This window comes from Candoia aspera, chromosome 4 (assembly GCF_035149785.1).
Source record: "Candoia aspera isolate rCanAsp1 chromosome 4, rCanAsp1.hap2, whole genome shotgun sequence".
NCBI classification, from domain to species: Eukaryota; Metazoa; Chordata; class Lepidosauria; order Squamata; family Boidae; genus Candoia; species Candoia aspera.
The window spans coordinates 55,457,356-55,482,457 of NC_086156.1; the positions used below are offsets into that span (position 1 = coordinate 55,457,356).

At 35.9% G+C, this 25,102-nt stretch overlaps 1 protein-coding gene across 4 annotated transcripts in view; it reads left to right on the forward strand.

Annotated features, from left to right (window-relative positions):
- The window catches only part of HECW1 (HECT, C2 and WW domain containing E3 ubiquitin protein ligase 1), a 204,409-nt gene that overhangs the window by 56,934 nt on the left and 122,373 nt on the right, over positions 1-25,102 (forward strand). For 3 of the 4 annotated variants that reach the window (XM_063304171.1, XM_063304177.1, XM_063304172.1), the window contains exon 2: positions 21,153-21,477. In XM_063304171.1, the coding sequence (XP_063160241.1) occupies positions 21,153-21,477 (325 nt within the window). Of the gene's footprint in view, positions 1-5,854; positions 5,916-21,152; positions 21,478-25,102 lie in introns of those variants that run through there. The other variant, XM_063304173.1, reaches the window with a different exon arrangement.

Consider the following 25,102-nt stretch of genomic DNA (forward strand, 5'->3'; position numbering starts at 1 on the left):
CATCAAAACTTCTGATTTGATCTGTGGAAAAAAGCTACATAATAATGTAATAAAATAATAATTGTTGAAAAAGTAAAGTGCATACTGAGGGAAGAGTGGAACATTTTTGTCTTACCGAGCCTTGGCTTTAAGCTCTCTAATGCTTTAATACTAGGGAAATGAAAGTGATAGTGTGTGACAGAAAATATCCCCCATGTTGTTGTAAAAACAAAGGAATACGTACTAGGGGTCAGAGCTTGTTCCAACTGACTATGAACTTTGGACTCTGGATTCTAAATGGATCATTCCTGGGAGATATCAAGGGAGAAATTATTTTCTGGGGAGGCAGAGGGGCAACCACCCTCAATTCTATGTTGCAACTTTGTGACTCACTGTGACCCTAGTTCCTCACTTAGATAGCGATGATCTGCCTCTAATATGTTCCTTTAACTTTATCCCAAGAAGGGAGCAACAATTACTTTTATAAAAGACTGGAAACCCTTTATGGACTATCTATCTATCTATCTATCTATCTATCTATCTATCTATCTATCTATCTATCTATTCAATATCTATAGCCGCCCATCTCAACCAGTGACACTGGGTGGCTTACAACAATAAAAACCATAAAACAATAAAACAATTACAATAAAAACAATTACAATAAAAAATAAATATACATGGCTGCCAAGTAAACAACGTAAGATGTTAATACAACCAAGACATGGGACCATTACCACACTTGGGGCCCCAGGCCTGGGCACATAACCAGGTCTTCACGGCCTTACAGAAGGCCAACAGGGTTGGGGACATCCTGATCTCTGAGGGGAGAATATTCCAGAAGGCAGGCGCTACGGCTGAAAAGGCACACCTTCTGGTCCCCGTCAACCGACATTCTTTGGCTGACGGGATCCGTAGCATGCCCAATCTACCAGATCCAATCGGATGGGTAGAAACAACTGGGAGAAGGCGGTCTCTTAGGTATCCCTTTTGCTCGAAGTGAATAAAAATGAATTGGTGATTTCAGGATTTATCAATTAAAAAGGTTATTTATGAGAAGAAGAAAAACATGATACATAATTTAGGAAGGTGGAAATGGTAATTACCATGTTTGCAACTGCTGCAAAGAAGATTGGAAATTGTTTCTTTGGATCTTTTTCTTTTTCCTTCTCTTATGTTGTCTTTCACTTTTTCTTTTGTTCTTTAATATCTCTTTTTTATACTTTTTATGTTTCTCTAGTTTTTTAATCTTATGTAATATATAAATAAAAAAATTTCCTTCTCACCCCTATGGGTGGTATGTGTCTTCTTCAACCTTGGGTCCTCTACCAGAGGCCTGGGAGTTTGAGGGTTCTGCACAGTATCTTGGCTGTTCCTAGCATTGCACTCTTCTGGACAGAGAGCTCTGAGGTTCCTCCTGGGATCTGTTGGAGCCACTCTCCCAGCTTAGGAGTCACAGCCCCGAATGCCCCTACCACCCCTGGGACCACTTTGGCCTTCACTTTCCACATCCTCTCAGTTCCTCCTTCAGGCCCAGGTACTTCTCCAGCTTCTCATACTCCTTCTTCCTGATGTTGCTGTCACTTGGCACCGCTACATCTATCACTTCTTCAATTTCTTCCATTTGCTGGAAAAGGGGTATAAGTCTCTCCTAAGGAAAACGAAGGCCACTCACTATTGTGGCCTATTTCATATATCAGTCAGCAGTGATAGCCTGTGCTTCCTAATTTCTTAACCCCCCCTTGCCTGAGCAGCTGCCATTTCAAATTCAAAACTCCTTAAACTAATATTTCAACTGAAGAATGGTAAAGCAGCAGCAGGGGACTTATTTAATTTCCACAGAAATTCTGAAAATAAATCCCAATTGGTGGGTCTCTGCACTAGATGTCCTATTTATAATCATCAACAATTCCCTACTGGAGCTACCAACCCAATCAGCCTGCACTGCCTCATGTGGAATTATTTGGATTAAAATCACCTTAGATGATAAGGTGTCTTTTCGACTTTCTTTATTCTCAGTGTGATATTGATGTTCCTTGCTGATTCCACAAAACTGCCACTGCTCTTGTAGTAATGCTGACTTGGAGGATGGATCCAGCAACTGGTACAGTTCCACACATTGTGATATTATGCTATTATCAGGTGTATAGGATTTAGTGAAAAAGTTGTATTTCTTCAGTTTTCATTTTTTTTAAAGTGCAAAAATAAATTGGATAGAGATAATTTTGCTTCAGCAGGCATAAGAATTAACCAAATTTGATCCAATTTCTGCAAAACCTGCTTTTTTGTGTTCTTATTTTTGATGTGATAGTATCTGTAAAACAGGGAGACATACATGAGGAATTATTTTCATTTGCTCATAGTTACGTCCTCCTATATTGGAGGTTAGCTCAGTTCTGAAATGAATACAACTTATTGCCAATTAGAGGCTTCTAATCATCTCAGTTGATAAGTCAAAAGTTTGCATACTCAGCTACCTTTTCCAGTTGAGGGAGGATTGATTGGAATTTTCATTGTTCCTTCTTATAAGAAAATCTCAGGTTTTTTTTAAATATACATGCAAAAGTTTCCGTTCCAGAGACCTGTTAAGAATAGTTTTAAGCTATTATTATCTGTTTATGAATGTATAATGCCTATGGGATTATTTCTCAAATATGTATAGATTGAGAAGACTATTACTTTATACTTAATTTTTAATATTTATTATAAGTTATTATTTCTTCACCTACTGCCTAAGATCTCTGGAAGGTTTAGGTCCTCTGTATGTGGAAAACATCAGATTTTTCTGAAGGGTGACCTATAAGATTATTTGATTATACAAATTCCAAAAATTTAACAGTATATTCTTCCTAATATATCTTACCTGTATATGCTTAATTTGTTTAACTTGATCTTTTTCTCATGAAGTTAATATTTATCACTATTTTTATTTAAATGTCATAGTTTGCAATTCTACATAACCAAGAAATACTGGGCCATGCTTGAATAATTCTTAATCTATTAAATCACCATGTAAACTTGATCTGCAGCTACTACCTGAATCTAGGTTAGTAGAATCACGGTACAAACTTTTAATTTTAAATAAAGTTTTTCAGAGTTTTTATATACTTATGCAATCTTAATACAAAGAATAGCAAAAACTTTTTAGTGCATTCTATCCATCTTTCCTTTGTCTGTGAAACGGAAGACATCTAAATGTTCTGAGTATGTGACTATTGGTATTTTTCTAAAAGGAGAGGAGAGGCATTGCAAGTCAGAAGCTATACATGTTGATTCTTTCCACCTTTATATATGCACTCTGGGAAAAGAAATACTGGTTCTTAGGTCATAATTCTTTTTTTTAGGTGACTTTCTCCTTTACAGGTTTTTTCATACTAGTTCCTTTTTGGCACAAGATAATGCAGAGTCTGGGGTTAAATTATATTGCTTTCTCTGTTTTAAAAAGAGCTGTCATGAAAGATATGCTCCAGCAATAGAATTTGGAGGCTTTTGAGCAGAAGATGTGGGATCATAATTTAGGACCACTCAATCAATTGTTCATAAATTATGTCCCTACTTAGTAAGGAACCTCAGCTGCTATTTCATTATGCCATACTGGCTATTCCTTCCAAAATATAAAAGAAATAAAGAGCTTAAGGGGAGGTTTTAAAAAAAACAACAACTACTGAAGCATCTAGCAAGAAAACCTAACATGTTATGGTTTTATTAAAGCTAAATGGAAGATGATTGCATACTCACTGTCATTTCAAGATATGAATAACATCAGCTATTAAAATAAAGCCTCTCCAAGTTCAAAAATTTCAAAAAGTTGTGGGGGACTTGGGCTGCTTGTCATGAGGAATAAAAAACAGTATCTAGTATTTAACTGTGATTCTCAGTTGCAGATTTGTTTAATGGAGGAAAAAATTAGTAAGTCAGACTCCTGAATAAAGTATTACTTTAATAGCTCTTTTGGCCCCAAATGTAGTTGTAGGTTTTTTCAGTTATCAGCATCAGTAGACATCTTGTATCAAAATGTTCCTTATGAAGAAATTCATTATAAGCATTATGATTTGTACAGTCTTTATAAACATGTGGTTTCCCCCTATTCTGGAAATGAGAGTAGAAAATATTGATGCCAGTATAGCAGTTCCAAGCTTTCCTTATTTTCCTCCTCAAACTGCATGGCAAGCATTTACTTAAATAAACATAAATGTGTTGTTTTTTTTAAGTAAACACTGATGCACTTGTGAGGTAATGTAAGGGTCACCATCTTCCTTGTACGGTTTCCTTTTATTTTTGCATATCATTTCATTTTTCTATATTTGTAGTTTCTTCCACTACTTCTTATATATGCTACTTTTTCTGCCTCTCCATAATACAATAAGTCATTCATACATCAAAACCTTTATTTCTATTCTGGATTTATACAAGTAATCATGGAAAGATTTCATGAAGTGTGGACGTTAGACTGATGGCAAGCACAGACATTGAGAGCATGTAGTTGTAAACTAAGAGATCAAACTAAATTTTAGGTTAAATACTGAGACAAGCAAACTGGAATGGAGGGAAGGACTGAGCCATGGGAAGATTAATTTATAATTTCTCCCTCACTGGAGTTTAAGCCATTGGGGTGTGTATCTGTGTGTGTGTGTGTGTGTGTGTGTAGAGAGAGAGAGAGAGAGAGCGCGCATGCACACAATGCAATGACAGTACATTAGAAGATGTTAAGAAGATCATTTTTATTTTATTTTATTTTGGACTAAATATATTTAAAATGTTCCTTCAGAATCCATTATGAATAGTTAAATTTGCACTGCACTGGAAGTTGCTTATCCCATTTTTCTTTTGGCCATTTTAATTTCAAAATTTATCAAATAGTTACTTGAAACACAGTCCACTGAGTATCTAAGACACTTCAACCATACTTGTGTTTTTGTTCGTTTGTTTTTATTTTGGTATTAACCATCAGCAGCAATATTTTCCTGGTTTAATGCTCAGAGAAAAACCAGAAATCAAAAAGGAATTTTGGATTTTATATTCTGATATTTGAAGGAAAGTCCACAAACTGAAAAGTGTTGTTCCTGGTCCACTGTAAGCAAGATACTAGAACGAATGAAATGCAGGCACCACTGTAACAATTACATTAAAATCTTGGAATGTTCCACATCATTATATCCTATTGTTCCCATGGGAATTGGGGCTTAGGAAAACAGCAGAGTTTCTTTGAAGACCTGAACTACCACCTAAAGTGGTGGCAAGGTTGTTAAAACAAGGAAGAGGAGATAAAAACCTTATTCATTCTATAGGTAAAAGGTAAGATCTCCTCTTCAGTTTGAATATCTCAACTCCCAAATATTTAATTTTATTTTTAATTTTTGGAGAGTATTTTCATCTTGCCCATTACCCACTTATAAAGCCAATAAAGAAGAGGCAAACAACTGTCTCAACAATATTAATTTTAACTAAATGCAAAGATTAAAGAATATAGAAATAAAGTAAATTGTATTATGATGCTCTCAAGTTCTGTATGTGCAATTTATTTTTTAAATCTATAACTAATAATACTTTACATGATAGCCCCCATTTGTTTACCAACCTTTCTTAGTCTAAACGACTTATATTTTGCCTTTTAGTTTTCAATATGCTTTCAAGTTATTATATTCTTAACAATGCAAATTTTATTGGTTTCTCACTAACTATGCAGCAATAGCTTAAGAGGAAAATGTTAAAAATAAATGGAATAATTTTCACAGAACCTAAATATAAATGAATATACACTGACACAGCAAAGTGTATTTTGGGCCAAAACACAATATATATCTTTATGTCTATGTCTTTATATTTCTATGTCATTTTGGGATACATACTAAGTTAACCTCATTGAACTTTTCCCCAGGAATTGATGCACTTACAATTGGCGAGTCATTATGCTGCTCCACCTGTGTAGTGTTAAGGTCAGTGTGTTTTTCTGATTATAAAAACCATCCATGTCATTCCATTATAAATCACAACCATTCATAATGGAATGTGCCGTAGTCCAGAATTGGTACACACTGTTTAAAGACCTGGTACAAATGCTCAAGTCAGGCAGTTTGGGTCTGTTGAAACAGGGTTGGGGAATTGCAGGGTCACAAGGAGCCCCAATCTTCTCTTCTCTTCTCTTCTCTTCTCTTCTCTTCTCTTCTCTTCTCTTCTCTTCTCTTCTCTTCTCTTCTCTTCTCTTCTCTTCTCTTCTCTGTTTTCTATCTTTTCCACTGGAATTCCCCTGCAGATCCCACAAACTTTACATTTTACTCAGCCAGAACCATATTTGTAGCTTCTAACAGACGTGGGACGGCCCTGATGGTAGGAATCTTTTAACTAAAGAAATACTTTTGATAAAGGGGGGTTAATTTGTAGCCTGACTCTGGTGAAGCCAAACATGCCTTCTAAATTGTGTTGAAAAGGTTCTGTCACAAATCTGCTTTATTCCCGAGGTATTTGTTTTTGGGCAGAGTGTTTGCTCAAATTACTTCCATTCTGGAATGATGGTCTGTTTTCACCTTCTGGGCTGTATCCAGTGAGAACTTTTCACTAATAGAAAGCGTTTCTTCTTCTGTAATACGAGGCATCTGATTTTAGCCAAATCCTCCTCTTCAAATCCTCCATGCTACATCCTACACTGTTGTGGCGAATGAATCAATTCTTGAGAGAAAGTTTTTAGGGGGCTGCTATGAGTACAGGTACTGGCAATAAATGAGTGCCTCACATTGTGCAAGCAACATGTTTTCAGTGTATACTGCATACAATTGCCTTAGGAGACTTCTTTCTGACCAAAGGCTCTTTCAGTTTGTATGTTTTGAACTAAATAACATAGCCTGCTCATATGTTACAAGAGTATGGTGATTGTCTTTCTATGAACAATGACAGGCAGTTTGGTCTAGTGGTCCAGGTGCTGGGCTAGAAACCAGGAAACGGAGAGTTCTAGTCCCACCTTAGGCATGAAAGCCGTCTGGGTGACCTTGGGCCAGTCTCTCTCCCTCAGCCCAACTCACCTCACAGGGTGGTTGTTGTCGGGGAAAGAGGAGACAGGAATATTAGGTATGTTCGCCACCTTGAGTTATTTATAAAAATAATAAAGGGATAAAAATAAAATCAATAAATAAACAATAAAGTCTACACTAGTGACACATTATATTCCAGGGAAGTATATGTATAATATATTTCTTATTCCCAATACTACTCCCTCTAAGTTAAGACTGAAAGTACCTGAATGTAAGTGAAAGTTAGTGTGAATCAGAGTAAGAATATATTTGTGATTAGGAATTCATCTTTCAGTATGGCATATAAACACATTTAAAAATGGATCCATTTGAGACCTTAGATCTTAAAGATTGCCCACCTTTTCATTATGTAAAAATGCTTCCTTTAAAAAACCAACCAACCCTAGATGTGTAATTTATTCAGCAAGGAGCTCTGGGCAGCTTCAACCCTGTAACTGCTTATATTCTTTAAAGTCAAACACAGGTAATGCACCTGCCACTAACATACATATGGTTTTTGTCTATATTCACAGAGTTGTTAACCTTGACTGAATTCTTAGTCATCCCAGTGCATAAATCAGCCATCACAATTTGCATGATATATACACTCTGACATATGCCAAGCTTGGCATCAGCAGTGTATATACAAGAAGCTGGGTTACATTCAGCATGCAATGGATTGATTCCTGTTGCTATATACACATTTTAGCCAGCATAATATTTCCAAATTACTATGTATTTGTTAAAACTAAGACCATGTGGAAATGTTTTCCTGATGCTATATTTTATCTCTGAAATAAACAAAGCATTCTGTGATTTGTTACTTGCTGCATTTTTCTTTGCTGCTGAATTAACAAAACAGTTTCATTTCCTGGAGGGCAGAACGATTTTCAAGATCTGCCTTGTATTTTTTAACAATTGAACAGCTCATCATGCCTTTTAATTTGTCTTGTCTCTGTGGCATATGGGCATTTTCAGTCAGTTAATTAAAAAAAGTCTTGCAAAAACTTATAGGAGAAATATTTGCAGCTTGTTTGTTAAACAAAACAGTGGTATAATTGTTCAGAAATTAATATGCAATCATTTTACAATAATTTCATGCATATTTTTCCTACATTCTGCACAACACTCCTTATTGTTAGTATGCAATGATCCTTGTCTGATCTTTTAAATGCATGTGGAAACAAAATACTTTAATTTATTATTTATCGCCTTTACAGTCCAAGAAATTAAGGTGGGTCCCTTCTGAGACATTTTCCATGCACTCATTCCTTCTGTGGACTCAGCCGCCATTTGCCTGACCATTGTCTAGTCTGCAGCCCTTCTTCCTGTCTCCAAGGTCATTCCCACATATCATTACACCCATGCCCCCCTCACGGGGGGTAAGGTCTTAAGCAGGCCTTCTCTAAATGACCTGACAGAACAGGCAAAATCATTGCAGACAAGGAGTCCCTAAATTTTGAAATAGTCTTCTAAATAGGAGTCTCAGCAGTACATTTTCAATCAATATTATAATGTTCTTGAAACTCACCTTTCTATATTTAACTTTAAAAAGTGTTGTTGTCGTCATCATTAATTTGACTTACATGCCACCCAACTCCAAACTGGGCAGCTCACAGCATAAAAACAAAACAAATATATGATAAAAAAAATAGAAAACAATAAACAAGATGGCAAATCTGGTCAGCAATAACAAAATATAAGGCCAGAGAGGGGCTCCAACTACCCTAACCTAGATCGTCATAATTCATACATGTATGGAATAACACCATCTAAAATGATTGGAACTTCTGAATAGAATAGGACCCTCATATGAGCTGCTCTGGTTGAACGAAATGTAGGGAAGGAAGTGTTAGTCATGTCTGTGCTCAAATCTGAGTAATCCTTGTAGTCAAATTCCTGTTTTGTCCAATCAGAACATCTTGGGAGTGGATAAGAGAGAACTTTAGAGAGAAATTTCAGTATTTGTTCCTCTTCTATCCATAGAAGTAAGAACATTGTTTCTTTAACTACCTGACTGGTTTTCTTTTAAGATAAGTAAGCTTTTATTATATATATCTATCATCTTCCAACAGTCAGTTCCATTCCATTAATAAAGGCTCATCTTTATTCTTTGCCACTACCTTTTCCTTCAAGCATAAGATCAAACAAACAAACAAACAAATAAATTCTTGCTGAAAGACACTGATAACTAAGCCATACATTTGTAATGTGGAAATGAACACTCTGAAAAATATTTGAATGAGACACTTTGTAAAGCACATTGGCATGCCTGAAGCATCCCTTCTCAAAGCATTAAAGGAGCTGTGTCTTTTATTAATTTGTGTCTTTTATTAATTTTAACAGTCACTTTGAAAGCTTTCCCCTGTTGTCTGCATATATACACGTATGCCCCTGTGGCGCTTCCCCCAAGGTTACCAGTAACTCTGAGAGTTGCATTACTTTCAATGACTGGATTCATTAAAGCAGTGGCACCTTTTTCTGGTTAATGCAAAAGCCCAGAGGTGGAGGGGGAAGGGGATGATCGTCTTCAGTGAATTGCAGACATGCTGGTCTTAGATGAAGTCTCAAGTACTTCTTCTAAACTCTAGCCACCCAGAGTCTAAATTCTTCTAAACTCTAGCTGCCCAGAGTTGTCGTACATGAGATGGGTGGCCGAGAAATTTAATAAATAAAATAAAATAAAATAATTATTTTAGAAATATACACAGTCCCACTGTGCATGTACACCAAGTGTGCAACATCTCAGAAATTTGAGCCCCTACACAACCCAAAGTACCTCTTTGGAACTGAATCTGAACCATGGTATAGGGCTAATACACACCCGTGCAGACATCTGGGAAAAGCTTTCCTACCAGAGGATGCCAGATACGTTCAAGATTTCCCACTGTACTGGTTTGAAAACAGTTTAAATATCATATTGCCATGCCCTGAATTGTTCTCCCCCAGCAAATTAATCAGAAGCCAAAGCTTTAATAACCTCTCTCTTCAGCTCCGAGCCAGAGAAGACACTTCATTATAAACATAAATCTTGCTCTGTGTATTAATAACACCTGTGTTTTAAAAGACAGGACAATAACCTTTCTGTTTAAAAGCTAATGAAATAGTGTAACTCCTTAACATAATTTAGGAAATCCCAAACCCAAGCTTTTAAAAGCAAGGAAATGCATTGCTAAGACATCATAAATCATCTACCAGCACCAAAGTGTTGCAGTTTATTGACCATAAAGAAAAGCATCTCTTTGCTAAGTAGAATGCAACTATTCTACTTAGAATAGTTCTATTCTACTTACTTATTGGGAAAAAAAAGACTTTCTCATTGAATTTTACCCATCAAGATATCCACATACAGCATAATGTTATAAATCAAAAAATGTTTTAGGATTATTGTGTTACAAAAGACTTTACTCCTTTTTCTTCTTCTCTGAAAACAGCCAGCTAATTTGAATATTTGCTACTGTAGCATATGTTCAATCAGATGCAGATGATGCATTGAGGGAGAAAGGAATTTCCTTCAGTTTTGCTTCCAGGAAATCCTTCTGACGGTTGCATGCTGCCCCACATTCTAATAACATGGTCTCTGTGCATTGATGCATTTGTGGTGCTTTCTCTAAGAATTCCTACATTTTCAATTCATAGGGCTTTCACTTTTCTTCAATCCCTTTTGGGGGGAGTAGAGCCTGTGTGATGTTTGTCGTCTTTTAGGTACATTCTTATCACCTTGCTCCTTCCTACTAGCTAAATAGAGCAAAATATTATGGTGAATATGTTATGGTGTAAGCCCCCCAGAGTCCTGTTGGCGACATCCATATAACCACGTATAGAAATACAGCCTAATGCTGTACGACATACTACACGTGCAAGGCTAAGCAACTTGGTGATCACCCCATATTTCTAACTTCAGCTCCCATATGCCCCAGCCAATATGATTTATAGTAAAGGATTATTAGAGTTGTAGTCCACAACATTTAGAGGGAAACTTATGAGAACTATCAAGAGATGCATATGGAAACATGCGGTCCATAAGGCACCTGGGACCAAATGTTTCTGAATTTAAAGGCTACTTCAACATTATGATTGAAAACAACTTGGGAGTCACTTCCCTGGCCACAGTATGCCTTCTCAAAGCTGTATCTAGTTACAACCCTTTTGAACTGAATTTCCTGAGCTGTCTTCAAAGGCAGCTCACATATAAAGCATCACGATAAACACATTTTCTCCTTTGCAAGCACTGAGGTCAGAAATGAAGCTCCTCAGGAGGGGGAAAAAAAAAAGCTAATAGGGAGAGATTGTAAAGAGAAAAGGCAATGGGAAGAGGAAGGTTTCACCATTTAGTTACTACTTGTCCATTGGAAATTACCATCCCAGGAAATGGTTTTATTGGTCTTTGGCTGAAATCTCATTTGAGGATTGGTGTCACATGAAATTCCACACCTAGACTTTGAAACTGACCATGAAAACTATTTCTGTGGCTGCTCATAGCAGTCGCAAAACGATTTATATCACAATAGTAGTCACTGAAGATAACCGATTGCCGAATCTGTAGTTAGTCAGTTGACTTATAGGCCACCTCAATCACCATACTAACATTAGGAAGTATACAGAATAGCATAGTTTTCAATTAAAAACAGTGACTAAAGGGGAATAAAACAAATAACAATACAAATATTAACAATTGGAGCAATTGCACAGCAACTATGCAACATATGACAGATACATCAAAGTAAAAAGTTGGGCCACGGATTACCTGGATCAGGGCCTGCTGAAAAAGCCAGGTCTTCAAGTCTTTCCTAAAGGGCAACAGAGTCAGGACCATGCAGACTTCAGGGAGAATGCTGATCCAGAGGAAAGAGGCAGCCCCAGAATTCTTCCCATACCTTTGGAACGAATAATTTAATAATAAAATAACCCCTTCAAAAATAAAAGGTCCCATTCTTTGCTCCATTATTTATTTACTGTTTTTCTACATCCTTTTCATCACAACTGTTGAAATATTTGCTTCTCCCAATTTTTGTTTTTCACCAAAAGCAAGAATATCAGCAAAAAGCATCCTATTTTAGGTCAGACCTCAATAGCTATAATTGTGTATGTGTCAGTGTGTGTGAAATCTATAATACACATTACAGCCACACTAAAATGCTGATTCCAGAATCTGAGGCCACCCAATGCCCTGATCTCCCTCTTCTCCTGAAATGTTAATGAAGAAGGTATGAACAATGAAAGTGGGCCTGCATCTAGTTGAACACATTTGAAGTCTATCCTGCATTTGGAATGGGTATAACTATATATTTTCTTCTGTACAGTTTACCTGTAGAATAAAGAGTAAACTGTAACACTACATCCTCTCTTCTTAGTACCTAATTTTCTTAAGAATTGGGATGGTGATGGGATAGTAACCATTAAGGAAAGCCAAGAAGCCATGCCTACTTCCATTTGTTTCCTCCTTAACAATTTCCTCCAACTTTTTTTTCCCTTTTGAGTAAAGAGGCTTAAGAAATTATTACTATTATGATGTTCTCTATTGTATTTTATTTTGTGATGCTAAATTAAACTTGATTTAATGGAGAGCTTCTGTTCTGGCCTGGATCTAGGACTCTAGGTAGACTACAATCTAATATTTTTGAATTTGTGCTTCACAAATGAACATGAACTATGTTCCATTAATTCTAAGCAATTGATCAAAGATATGAAATTGATTGTGTCTAGGTCCTCTAACTGTAATGAAAATAATAGGTTATCTGTAAAGTAAAAGCAATCAGTGTGATTTTTTTTTTTTTTGGTTCCTTTGAGTCAGTGTTGACTTCTGACAATTGCCTAGGCAAGTCCCTGCAGTTTTCTTGGTAAGATTTCAGAAATGGTTTCCCATTGCCTGCTTCCTAGGCCGGAAAGAAAATGACTGGACAAAGTCACCCAGCTGGCTTTGTGCCTAAGGCGGTACTAGAACTCACGGTCTCTTGGTTTCTAGCTTTATGACAACCATTACATCAGACTGGCTCTCATCAGTGGGAATACAGTTTTTAGAATCAGTATCTCAGGACAAACATCTCACTTGAGATAAAAAAGAATTAGATTTAAGGGAAACAAGGAGAAAAATAGTTGAATATCAAATAAACATAACTTGATTTATATTGTTTTGAAGACTTTATCTCAGAGCATTGTAAAAGAATGGATGTGTCAACATAGAATGGTTAAGAGAGCCATAGGTTTCTTACACTTTGGAATCCCACTGGAGCTCATTGTGTTTATTAGTAGCTGTGACCGTTGAGCAGTACTTTGCTACATTCAAATGACTCGATGGCAACTAACAGCAACTACAACAGCATATATTATTCAGATATGGAGGGATCAAAAAGTATTGCAGATAATGTTTTTTCAATATGGTTTTATAAAGAGTTGATTCTAAGCCAAAATGTTTTTCACCCTATTGGGTAAATCCAGTCTCTTTCATTTTCTCTTCCTAGAACACTTGCCCACACATCATGCAAACAGCTCTTACCACCTCCTGCTGTTCCATGTGTCCCACTTATTCTCAGTCTCCTACTCTTGGTGGTTTATAAACCACAATTTATGTATTAATGTATGTATAAAACCCAGGCACTGTGGTTTGTGAATTATGGGCTAGTGTATTGTATGAATCTAGAAAACTGTAGGTAATTCATTAAACAGAATTAACCATGGTTCAGTATGATGTATAAGCTTATCCAAAAGAATTCAGAAGGAGGGGAAGGAATCCAGAGAGGAAGAGAAATGAAAAATAGCGTGACCTGTGGAAGTATGTTAGAGAGTGCTCCTGAACAGAGAAGTAGCATATATCCAGGTACTTTTACCATGCCAGTTTATCTTTCTAGGAAGTGCTTTGTGACTATAACAGCCACTTTGTCTGGATATCTCATAACCCCCTGTGATATTTTGTCAACATGACAAGTTAAAAGCCTAAAATATTTGGAAACCCCGACATTTGTCTGTTTCTCTATATGAATGATAAACTTTGAGCACACTAAGAGTTTTCACACAGTTTAGGTCAAAAATTAATGTTTATTTGTTTATTATCATATTCTTGTCTTGCTTTTCCATAAGAGTGCAATGTGACTCCTCACCCCATTGCATTTTAACCTCTCAACAACTATCTTGTGAGAATTAGTGACTGATACAAACTCATCCAGTGAGCTCCATGTCTGAAGCGTCTTAATTATTACACCACACTAGCTCTTTCTTGTAGCTCTGTTACAGGGTGGCCAATAGATAGCCTAGGTTATGCTGCTGAAATTTGGTCAGAAAAAAATACTAATTTTCTGTGACATATTTCATTCCTCTTTTAAAGTAAAATAGGGGGGAAAGAATGCATTAAAGGCCAAATGCACCAATTTAACACATCAAACCATCTGAAATTCCTCCCAGAGAGGGTCAAAAAGCAACCATGCCTACTTCTGTAATGTATTGTGAATGTCAAAATAAAATGAAACAGCATCTCTACCCCCATCCCACCCCAGCTGCAGACAAATTGTGTGTCCTTTTCTTTTATGTGGATTAACAAAATTGTTCTAAATTTACAAACAATTGGACAGTGCTTCAGCCTGAGTGTTTTCAAACTAAAAGGAGAAAAGCACTGTGACTCTTGAGGCTTTGTAATATTTATCAACATGCATTTCTGAAAAGTGTCTCTTAAAGAAGTTTATTTTATCGTTCTTAAGATGTTTTTTAAAGAAAATACATATCATTGGGTGATTTGAGAACCTCTGCTAAGTGGATGGATTCAGACACTTGTGAAAGCTGAAGGACTTGTTCTGTGTAGGAATTACTGTGGCTGAGAATTGGCATTTGATGAATACCTCCCCAAATGGATCTATTCACTGAGCCTCTGTACTTTTATATTTGATTTCTTCGGATTTTATTTCAGCATTCTTTAGCTTTAGAGACCATATCCATATACTTTGGACCATGGTGAAGTAATTTTTACTTTTAAGCAGTTTGACATTTTTACATCTCCTGGCACCCTTGTTTTATTAAAGTATGATTTCTGTACTTCCAGCTGAATCCTGCATTATAATTGTGTGCTATCTAATGAACATTTTTGCATTTCCATTCTTTTATCTTCATACATTTTAACCTTTATTTCTATAATAAACCTGATAATGGAAATGTTTGTTTTTCAGTTTGGGACTTTACACAATCATTAAAAGTTTGGATGCCAAGCATTTTTCAGTATCTGAATAGGAGACCCCTTCAAATTATAGACTGAAATATTTCTCTACCTTTATATTTAATATATATTTGGGTAGTAGCAACACTAGACAGACCATTAGGGGCCCAATAAATGAGTGTCTTCTCTCATGTACACCCACACATTTTTTTTTATCTTGCAGAAATATACTCCTGGTTTTAAGGTTTTGATTAAAATAATAAATGTAGCTTTTGAAATCTGTGCCAACTTTTTCTCTTGAGATTTAGAATATTATAAATATTACATTATGTCTCTATGTATCTTGCATGTTTATCACATATCCATAAGAATTTTTATTAGATTTAGAACAAAGATAAAAACTACAAAAAGAAAGAAGAAAAAAACTAAGAGAGTGAATACACAAAAAGAGAATTTTTTTTGAAAGATTACATAAAGAGATGACTTTTGACTTTTAACAGCAAGTATACAATTTTCCATAATCAATCACTTACTTTATATTAAGCCAAAGTCACATTATTTCTATAAATCAGTCTATTAGCACATTATAAAAATCACATTTAGTGCAGCATCTATTACTCAAGCTTTGTTCGTGATCAAGGAAGTTTTCAAAAACATCAACAGAATAATAATTAAGCTTTTAAAGCATAGACACCTCCAATAACAAACTTAATTCCCACAATTTCATGAATTAGGAAAAAATGTCAATTCAGACCTATGAAAGGCAATTTATTTATTTATTTTTTAAAATATGGCCTACAATAGCTCCCTGGATAGTGGGTCAATAAGATTTTAATGCATCATATATATTGCCACCAAATGTGAAAAATTATCCAAATGGCTCATTGAACTTCTAGCAGTTTTTGGAAAATGAATTATTCATTTTGTCAATCAAGACTTGAGTAACCCAGCAATGATAGTACATCTTTCATATTTTTGTCTAAGTATCATACTCTGATTAAATGTAATATTTTTCTTCTATTGAGATTCCCATTGTTGCATCACTATTACAATATTCAAACTCTGCATCCCTTTAATCATGCAATTTTGGACATATTCTGTTCTGTTCTCAGTCATATTTTACTAATAATTTATAAATTGAACCAAATAAATATTCAAAGTTGCATTTAATATAATTTTTGGATCCTGTCAAATCTCTCAACATTCCCCCTTGTTTCTGCACTTCTTTTCATACTGTGCTACTTATTTGAAGGTACTGGAACCCTCCAGGTATGCTAGGCCATTCTGAAGTAAGAATCTCAAAAGATTTTACTTTGTCTTGTCAACAGTCAAGTCTTGCAATCTGATTGAATTATTGCTTTTCCACTGATCAAAATTTTAATGACCTCTCATCATAAACACAGAGATTTAAAAACAAAGCTAAGAGGGGAAAACCTGGTCTCATTCCCTTCCTTATTTATCACCAATATTCAGCATATTATTCAGTATAGCATGGTCTCTTAATGGTTTATTTCTATTTGTATCAATTCCAAAATATTTATGCAGGCCATCTGGAAGCCCTATTCCTTCCATAGAAGGGACAGAACTATAAGGAGATTAAAATCCCTTCTGTGATCCATGTTAAACAACTAGCATAGTAGCACAATTTAAGATTCAGAACCACTAGTTCACCTCACTTTCTTAAATCCTGCAAAATCTTGAACTGAATCCTTTGTCTTTTATTGTACCATATATAATTCATTGCTTGTCCATGCCTCATTTTCGATAACTATGTGTACCAGTTCTTAATATCTTATGCTTCCTGAAAACTTACACCCTGATGACCACCCAGTTAGACTAGTGTAACACATTTTATGTAGAAACAACCCAGAACCAATACTTAGTACAACATTCAGTGGCTTAAATATTGGCGGAACAACTCTAGTGAGAATAGTATAATACCTATATTTTTGGTTTTATGGTTATGTATTCTTATTTTATTGATTTTATTTTTGTATGCCTCCCAGAGTCCTTCAGAAATGGGTGGCTGGTAAGAAATTGTGAATTAAAACATAAAGGCCAATTGTGCTGGAAATGGTTGTTTAGATATGCCCAGATGACAACATACTTTTTCACAGTAGATGGTCTTACTGTTCTTTCTCACAGGGCTTAGACCATCTGATAACAGCAACAATAACTGTTAATTCCACTTCCTTGCAAAGAACTAACTCATCAAAGCTAAGATACCCAACGGGGATCAGATGTCTGTCTCTTTCTGCTGTTGCCATGAGCTACAAAAACGAAAGCCATGTACTGCTACCCATGTCATATCTGTCTACCAACAAAAGACTAGTGGGCTCCATTAGGTTTGGTAGGCACAAGCTTTATCCTTGAGTTTTGTGATATGTCTTGATTCAGGGGCTTGCAAATTGCTAAGCAGTGCAGTGATACTAAATGAACAATAAAATATCATTAACTATAATTGACCAATAAAAACTACAACAAGCAGAATCACAGCTTAAGAGACAAGAGTAAAACACCAATTCAAACTGCTTCCATCAGTTCTGTATTTCATTGATTCAGGCCTAGAAATCTGAACAAAGATTAAGATAATTTTAGATAGTTTTTTTGAAGCAATGCACTCACCACCACCTCTTCTATAAAGATAATCTTTCAAGAAAAACATATCATGTACAGAATGAGAAGAAACCAAGGAACCCCCCCCCCCATTTATGTCTGTAATCTGTCAATTAAATACATCCATATTCTGTGAGCAATTCTTAATGAGAATACTTGAGAAGGTCAATAGAGCACAGTTGTACATTTTTTTCCTCCAGGGGCTAGGCTTTAATATGTTTTCACCATCTTTGTACTGGAGCTGATGTTAGAAGGCAGGTAAGCTATGATCAGCTCAACTTCTACCAACTCTGATCAAAAAGGTAGTACGAAGTTACACAGGCCCCAAATTCTTTTTATCTTGGGTTCCCTGCTGGGTTGGGAATTATAGTCCAATTTTGCATAATGGTGGAGCCATGCGCTTAAAAAACAAACCATCTGTTTCTTTCATCTTCAAGCTGTCATGGAAGCTGAAAGTGTAATGTGTTGTGTCCTCCCACCAATTTAATTCTTTAAAGTCCCTAGAATTCATAGGAGTTCCACACTATTCGTATTTGTGTGGTGGGGGGTGAGGGGTGGGGGGAGAGAGTGTGTGTAAACACAGGGATGTACGTGTACAGAAATGTATAAGCATTTCTCTGAAAATGTAATGTTTTCAGCAGCAGTCATCACAGGAAAGATATTTTAATATTCTTGCACATTGCCTTCTAAAAAATGTGCAGAATAGGAAACTGAAAGAGTGGGTGTTGATTTTTTAAAAAATCTCTGACAATAGTGATGATGCTGAAGAGGGGACCAGGTATATTTTTAAAGGTGAAACTGCATATTGTTCTCCCGTTAAACCAGCTGTGCCAAGTTCCCTTTTCAGCATCATAATTTCAGATCAGGCCATTACCATAAATAGATTGCATATGGACTGGATTTGACTATGAGTAGTGATTACGTACATTGGAATGAGCTCATTTTTAAAAAACGGAAGAGAAGATTGCTTTTATATATTATAAAACAGTTTTCCTGCTGCAAATATGTAAAGATTTCCTTTGCACATACTAAGTGCTCTGTCATGGTAACCTGATCAGATTGCTGCTGACCTTGTGGTGCGAACTTTTTTTGAAAATTCCTCCTTACTGGAGCAGGTGAGAGAGAGATGTTTTTTACTTTGCTTTAGGACTACTGTAGTGTAAATTTGCCTTACTGTCTTACTGACAGTACTTTGAAATGCTAAGTATGCTATCCTTTCCTTGTCTCTAACTCATTTTAGATGCTTCTGGTGGCAGAAATGCCAGCAGAACATCTTCATCAGTGGATTCTTCCAACTGAATGTGCAGATTGCCTCCATTTAGAAGCACTGTATTTCAAATGGTGTGAAATGTTCTGAATGTTATGCTTGTACATTTTTATTGTTGATGGCTCTATTACTCGTGCAATTAATAGGTTGTTTTTGCAGTTGCAGTTATTGAATGATGAATAATTTGTATTTAATTTTAGGCTTGTTTTATAAATAATACACAAACTTCCTCACCACCACCACCCCATTGTATCAGTATACATAGCCATGTGAAAGGACAGATGCATACTTTGCTTTGCTGGTTCTGTCTTCAATAGGTTGTCTACAGTGCGTGATCCTCATACAGGATGGTATACACAGATATACATCTCCCCCCTCCCCCTGCAAGGTGTTTTTGAGTGAAGAAATTTCCTTTGGTACAAAGTGGATGCTTGATCTAAGGCTGAAAGAGTATTATCAGTTCTGAAACTAATTCTCTTCCAGAGGTGTAAAGGCCTTGGAAGCACCAGTGCTTTCTAATCTGTGGAGAGATGAAAAGCAAGGAGAGGCAGAACAGAGTTCAGAGTTGCTGGTTTTCACTGATCAATAAAGCATTTTCATCAATAATGATTTCAGGTAGACTGTCATACCCCTTCAACAGCTAGCTAGCATAAAACACATCATATTTAGCCTACTGACATTTCTCTGAAAACATCGATGTGTTAAACTGGAAGAGCAAGCTTTACATTGACCTTCAGAATCTTAAATAGGGATTCCATCAATCACAAAAAATAAATAACATCTATCTATCTATCAGTCGATGAAGTGAATCCCATTTGGTTCCAATTTTGTATACCTGTTTCGGGTAAAATGGCTACTGTATGAAGGACACTTGGAACTGTGTCTTCTTGGAGGTTTTATTCAGCATGTTTTGATGTGCATTTGACAGGTTGATCAGCCATTAGGTAATCTCCTTCCAGCAAATTGTAATGATGTCAGAATGATAGCATGCATATTGTGATGTCATCATGCAAATATTGCCATTGCATACTTGCAACCTGATGTCTCATAGAAATAAATAATGGTATTTGCGTGATAGCAAGACCATGCACATTTCATCATTCATCTTTCTTGCCCCCTGCAGAAAACATTGTTTCTTTCGCATTACTGCAGACTATGAATCAGACTGATGCTGCAGTGTAGAAACAAATTACAATGGAATTATTTCCCACTTGGATTTTATATTTATATTTATTATTTTAGTTTGGTAGATGCTGATTTGGTAATTTTAGGTGTTGAGGTTTTAACGGAGTATTTTATTGTAAACCGCCCAGACTCCCCCTCCTTGGGGGAAGATGGGTGGTAACAGAAATTTGAAAAATAAATAAATAAATAAATAAACTGTGTAACCTGCTGTAGGGTTGCAATACAGAATTCCAAGGAACTCCTATAACTGAGAGTCATGCAGTCTGGCCCTGTTACTTCCCTGTCCATCTTCCATCTGTGAAAGTACCTAATAATTGCACAGAATCCCTCTGTGCTTTGAACAGGTATTGGGTGCAGTAAGCTATAGCAAAGTCGCCAGCATTTAGTTTCCAAAGGAATTAAGCTAAGAGGCTCACCTCTGGCACAGTATTAACTATTTGTCAATAATTGCAGACCAGGAGTACCAAGCATATGATAAAAGCTCAGTTGGCAACAGCATTTTTTGTGAAGGTGACTTGGCATTTTTGCTTATTTATTTATTTGGACAAAGTAGATGATGAAGTTGGGCCAAGCAGTGAAAGTAAAATGACTGCAGTAAGACTCAGACTAGGATATTGGCTTAGCTACCAAAGACTGGTGATGAGCAAAGAAAAAAGTCAAACAGAAATGTAATTTGCTGATGAAAGTTCTATACCTCATTAAGTAATATTATATTTCTGGTAAAATGAATCCCACTTATGGAAAACATTTGGTACAAATTCATATTGCATCAGATAGGCAATAAATGCAGCAGTTTTAATAATAGCTACCAACAAATGAGTTCTAATTTTTATAAGTAATTATGTCTGTAATATGCATTAATGTTATTAGCAACATTCTCTGCATTCTGTCTGGTAATTCTCAAGGTGGCTTCATTTTCATTTGTATGAATTCCAGTGACTCCTCTCTTTCATTTTGGCAGAATCTGTATCAGAACAGGTTATTAGGCCTGGCTGCCATGGCATCCCCATCCAGGAACTCACAGAACCGGCGTCGTTGCAAAGAACCTCTGAGGTACAGCTATAACCCTGACCAGTTCCACAACATGGACATTGGAAATGGGCCCCATGGGACAGTCACTATTCCACGCTCAACCAGTGACACAGATTTGGTCACTTCAGATAGCCGGTCTACACTCATGGTCAGCAGTTCCTATTATTCCATAGGACATTCGCAGGATCTAGTGATTTATTGGGATATAAAAGAAGAAGTAGACGCAGGTGACTGGATTGGCATGTATCTCATTGGTAAGTCAGCTATATCCATAGGATTTGTTATATTTTAATTTTGCAAGTAAAACATGTATCTTAAAGCAGACCTATTTCAAGTTGAGCATAGTCCATGATTTACAAGCAGTGGTCTCATTCCTCTCCCCCAGTAAAAAACCAACAAAAGCAACAATAAAAGAGACATATCAAATAGAAGCAATAAAGAGGAGGTTTAACACTCCTTTTGCTATGTCTTCAGTTTGGTGTCAGATGTGGATATTTTATTTTAATAAATGCTGACTTGTACTTTTGCAAGTAAGTTCCCCTGAATTCATACCCAGTTCATCACTGCAGAATAGCTACACTCATGATGTGAGCATTGATGACCAGTGTGAGAAGTACACTGAACGTTTCAGGCCTGAGTTAGCAGTTATATTCCGCAACCACTCAGCTTTAAGACTCCTAAGCACAATTTAAAGAATCTGTTGATTTATCAGAAGGCTGGGAAGAAAAAGATACAGATTTTAGTTATTGAACCTCAAATATGAGACATACTTAAAACCTCACTCTGGCAGTGAACAACCACCGGATGCAATATGCTTCATTCTTGTTTGAAATAAAGATTCTAATCTATCCAAGATATGTCTGTGAAACTTGTGCCAAGTCCTAGCCTAGGAAGTGAGTTTAGCCTTGCACAATCAGGAGGTTTGTGATTAACTGCTGAATCCTGGTCAGGAAAGTCTCAAAGCAATCCCACCCCTTTTGTTATTTTACATCAGCAACGTAACTTCAAAATAGGTCCTGCAATTAACAGTGCAAACATCTGTACTGAGGAGGTCTTGCAGGAGGGCATGCAGTTCTGTGGGATTTGGACTGTCCGCATTTTCAGTACTGGCACCATGCAACTATCTGGATTTGAAGAGAAAAGGTGGTTTGAAATGAACAGGGGTGCTGATATATCTTCCATTCAGGAAAGATACACCACAGGTAGATATAGGAGTATTTACTGTATTAGAAATAAAAGATGAGAAGATTAGAAATAAAAGAACAATCTAGTAGATGCACCCAAATTTTAAACTCCCTGCCATCACAGATAATGCTTATTTCCTCTTTGTCATCTTTTTAATTTCAGACAAACACATTTTTATTCAGAAAGGCTTTGGTATTTAAGCTAATCTGATGCTGAGTCATCACTGGTGGAGGGTGCCTGTTTCTTGACTTAAGTAGTAATTCTATTCTAATCTATTGTTTTAAGTTAAACCCCTTGAGTATTGCTTTGGTGCAGTACACCATGTGTGTGTATGTAATTTTAAGATATGGTCATTTAATGTTTTGCAGATAAAACTATTGGAAGTTTATTTTAAGTTTCCATTTGTACTTTCTGTTTATAGATAATTTGACCAAAACATCTGACAAGCAAACAGGTTGTCAACAGTAATTTTCATTCAATACTTACTTCATTTATATCTCTGTCTGATCTTCAAATAGAAATAGCAATGGTTGCCAGTGATCATCATGGTTAAGTAAAATCATTGCACCAAGTCCAATGATTCTGCTGGGAATCACCTGAAGAAATCTTTGATGTCCTCCCAAGATTATAGAAGATTAACCCAGGAACTATAATCTATTTCTCTTTCAAGATATCCACATTTCCTTTGATGTACAGTATTTCAGAATTATGTTAGAGAATCATTTGTGGAGGTTTTTCTCCTGGTTACACATTTAATGTAAATTTTATATAAAGTGATTAACCTTTTCAAGAAAGCACTGCACGTATTTTTTGATCCATGATTAGGCATAATCCTAATAGGTTCTCTCTTTCTCTAATCATTTTTCATTTCTCAATAGGCAATTTCTCTGGAGATGTTATTTCCATCATCCCATATATATATTTCCTTACTTGTGAAGCTCTTAATGGTTTGAAGGCATTAATGACATGTATCTCTTTCTTTTAAAATAGAACGATAAAGAAAACTTAGACTAGTTTTTCAAATATTCATCTTATCTTCATCTAATTTTTGATATTATATCCAATATATGGAAAATTTATGTTCCATATAAAGTTGGTAAACATAAGGCATTATGTCAATGTTATATTCTTTAGGACCCCTTAAAAACAATGGCATACTGTATGTTTCAAACAATTTGTGACCCATCTTCAAAAGTAAAACCCACCTACCCTTAGTTTCAGACTATACAGACTATGTCCTGCTTATTGATATATTGTAGACTTCCTTCTTCAATATCCTTATGGAAAAATCAAAACATTTAAAAATATATCTGATAAAATTTCATCATGCCACAATCTCTGGGGTCCAATTCCTAGGTTGTTCTTATTTCCTTTAAATTTATATCAAAAACTATTTTGAGCTAATTAGCCATAGAAACTTTGCCTTGAATACCATATGCTTTCTCTTTACTTTTGCCTTTAATTTTATTTCCCCCTAAAAGGCAAATCTCTCTAAAGATGAATGTAATATGAAAATATTCTAATTAGTGAGGTTTTTCTCAATATATTCTGAGTTTATTTCTCACAAAAAAAAGGGGGGGGAATCCCAAGTCCCCTGAAGTTCACAGTGAAAGAGCAATATTTAATGAAGCTGCATTTGATATAGGAAATGCATAGTACTCATTCTAATGCACAGTGATTTTTAGGGAACTTTTGCACATCAGTAGGTTCTGCCTATAACAGAACCACTCTGTGCATTTTGGAGAATATGGTAGCCTGGGCTAGAGTATGTGCTGTATGTGGTTCACACAAATCATGTCTTGGTCTGGAGGGCTGACAGCCATTCCACTTGATTTGAGGATCTGCTCTGAGATACACCAAACCCTGAATGTAGGCAGTGCAGAAAAGGATTTATCTGAAATTAAGTCCTTACATTTGATTCACATAAAATATCTTTGTAGCTGGTAATGCAAATTGAAAAGAAATGTAGGCGTCATGAAGGTACTGATAAGCAGTACCATGTGGCTGATCCTGAGAAATGATGGTGAGGACTGACCATGGTAAAGAAATTTACATAGGGCTCTTAATTACTTATTTTGAGCAAGCAATTTTTTTAACCGATACGAAGTACATCCTTAATAAAAGAAATCCTAGCATTTTTAGTCTCCAAATGATTTTACAACTTTCAGCTTTTTCTTTACTCAGCCCTCTATAGATAAGCTGGCAGGCAGGCTCCCATAAGATTGATTGATTTTACATTGGTGTATACTGATACACCCTTGCTAGATTATTAAGTTAAGCACAACAAGGAATGAGATTCTTAGTGGAGTAGAAGCCTATGCAGAACAGTAGAAGCTATGTACAAGCAGTTCATGCATAGATCTGACCTGTGGCAAAAGTATAATGGCCCCTTTACTCAATTCATATGTAAAAAGAAATGTCTTTCACTGAACTTTATTTGCACTTAACTGATTTTTGTCACTGAAGAATTCTGAACAAACTCCTAGTCCCTGAGTTCTTTGAACACTGCCTGAAAATTACAAATAAATACTGTAGAATTATACTATGATTAATTCTGCCAGTTTTCACCTTGTAAAATTAGGATTTATGAGTTGTGTGTACGTGTGTGTGTGTGTGTATGTAGATATATATATAAATTATTTCTAGTGGGGAAAATAGGATCAATTTGTCCCAATCCAGAGAATTTAAGGGCAT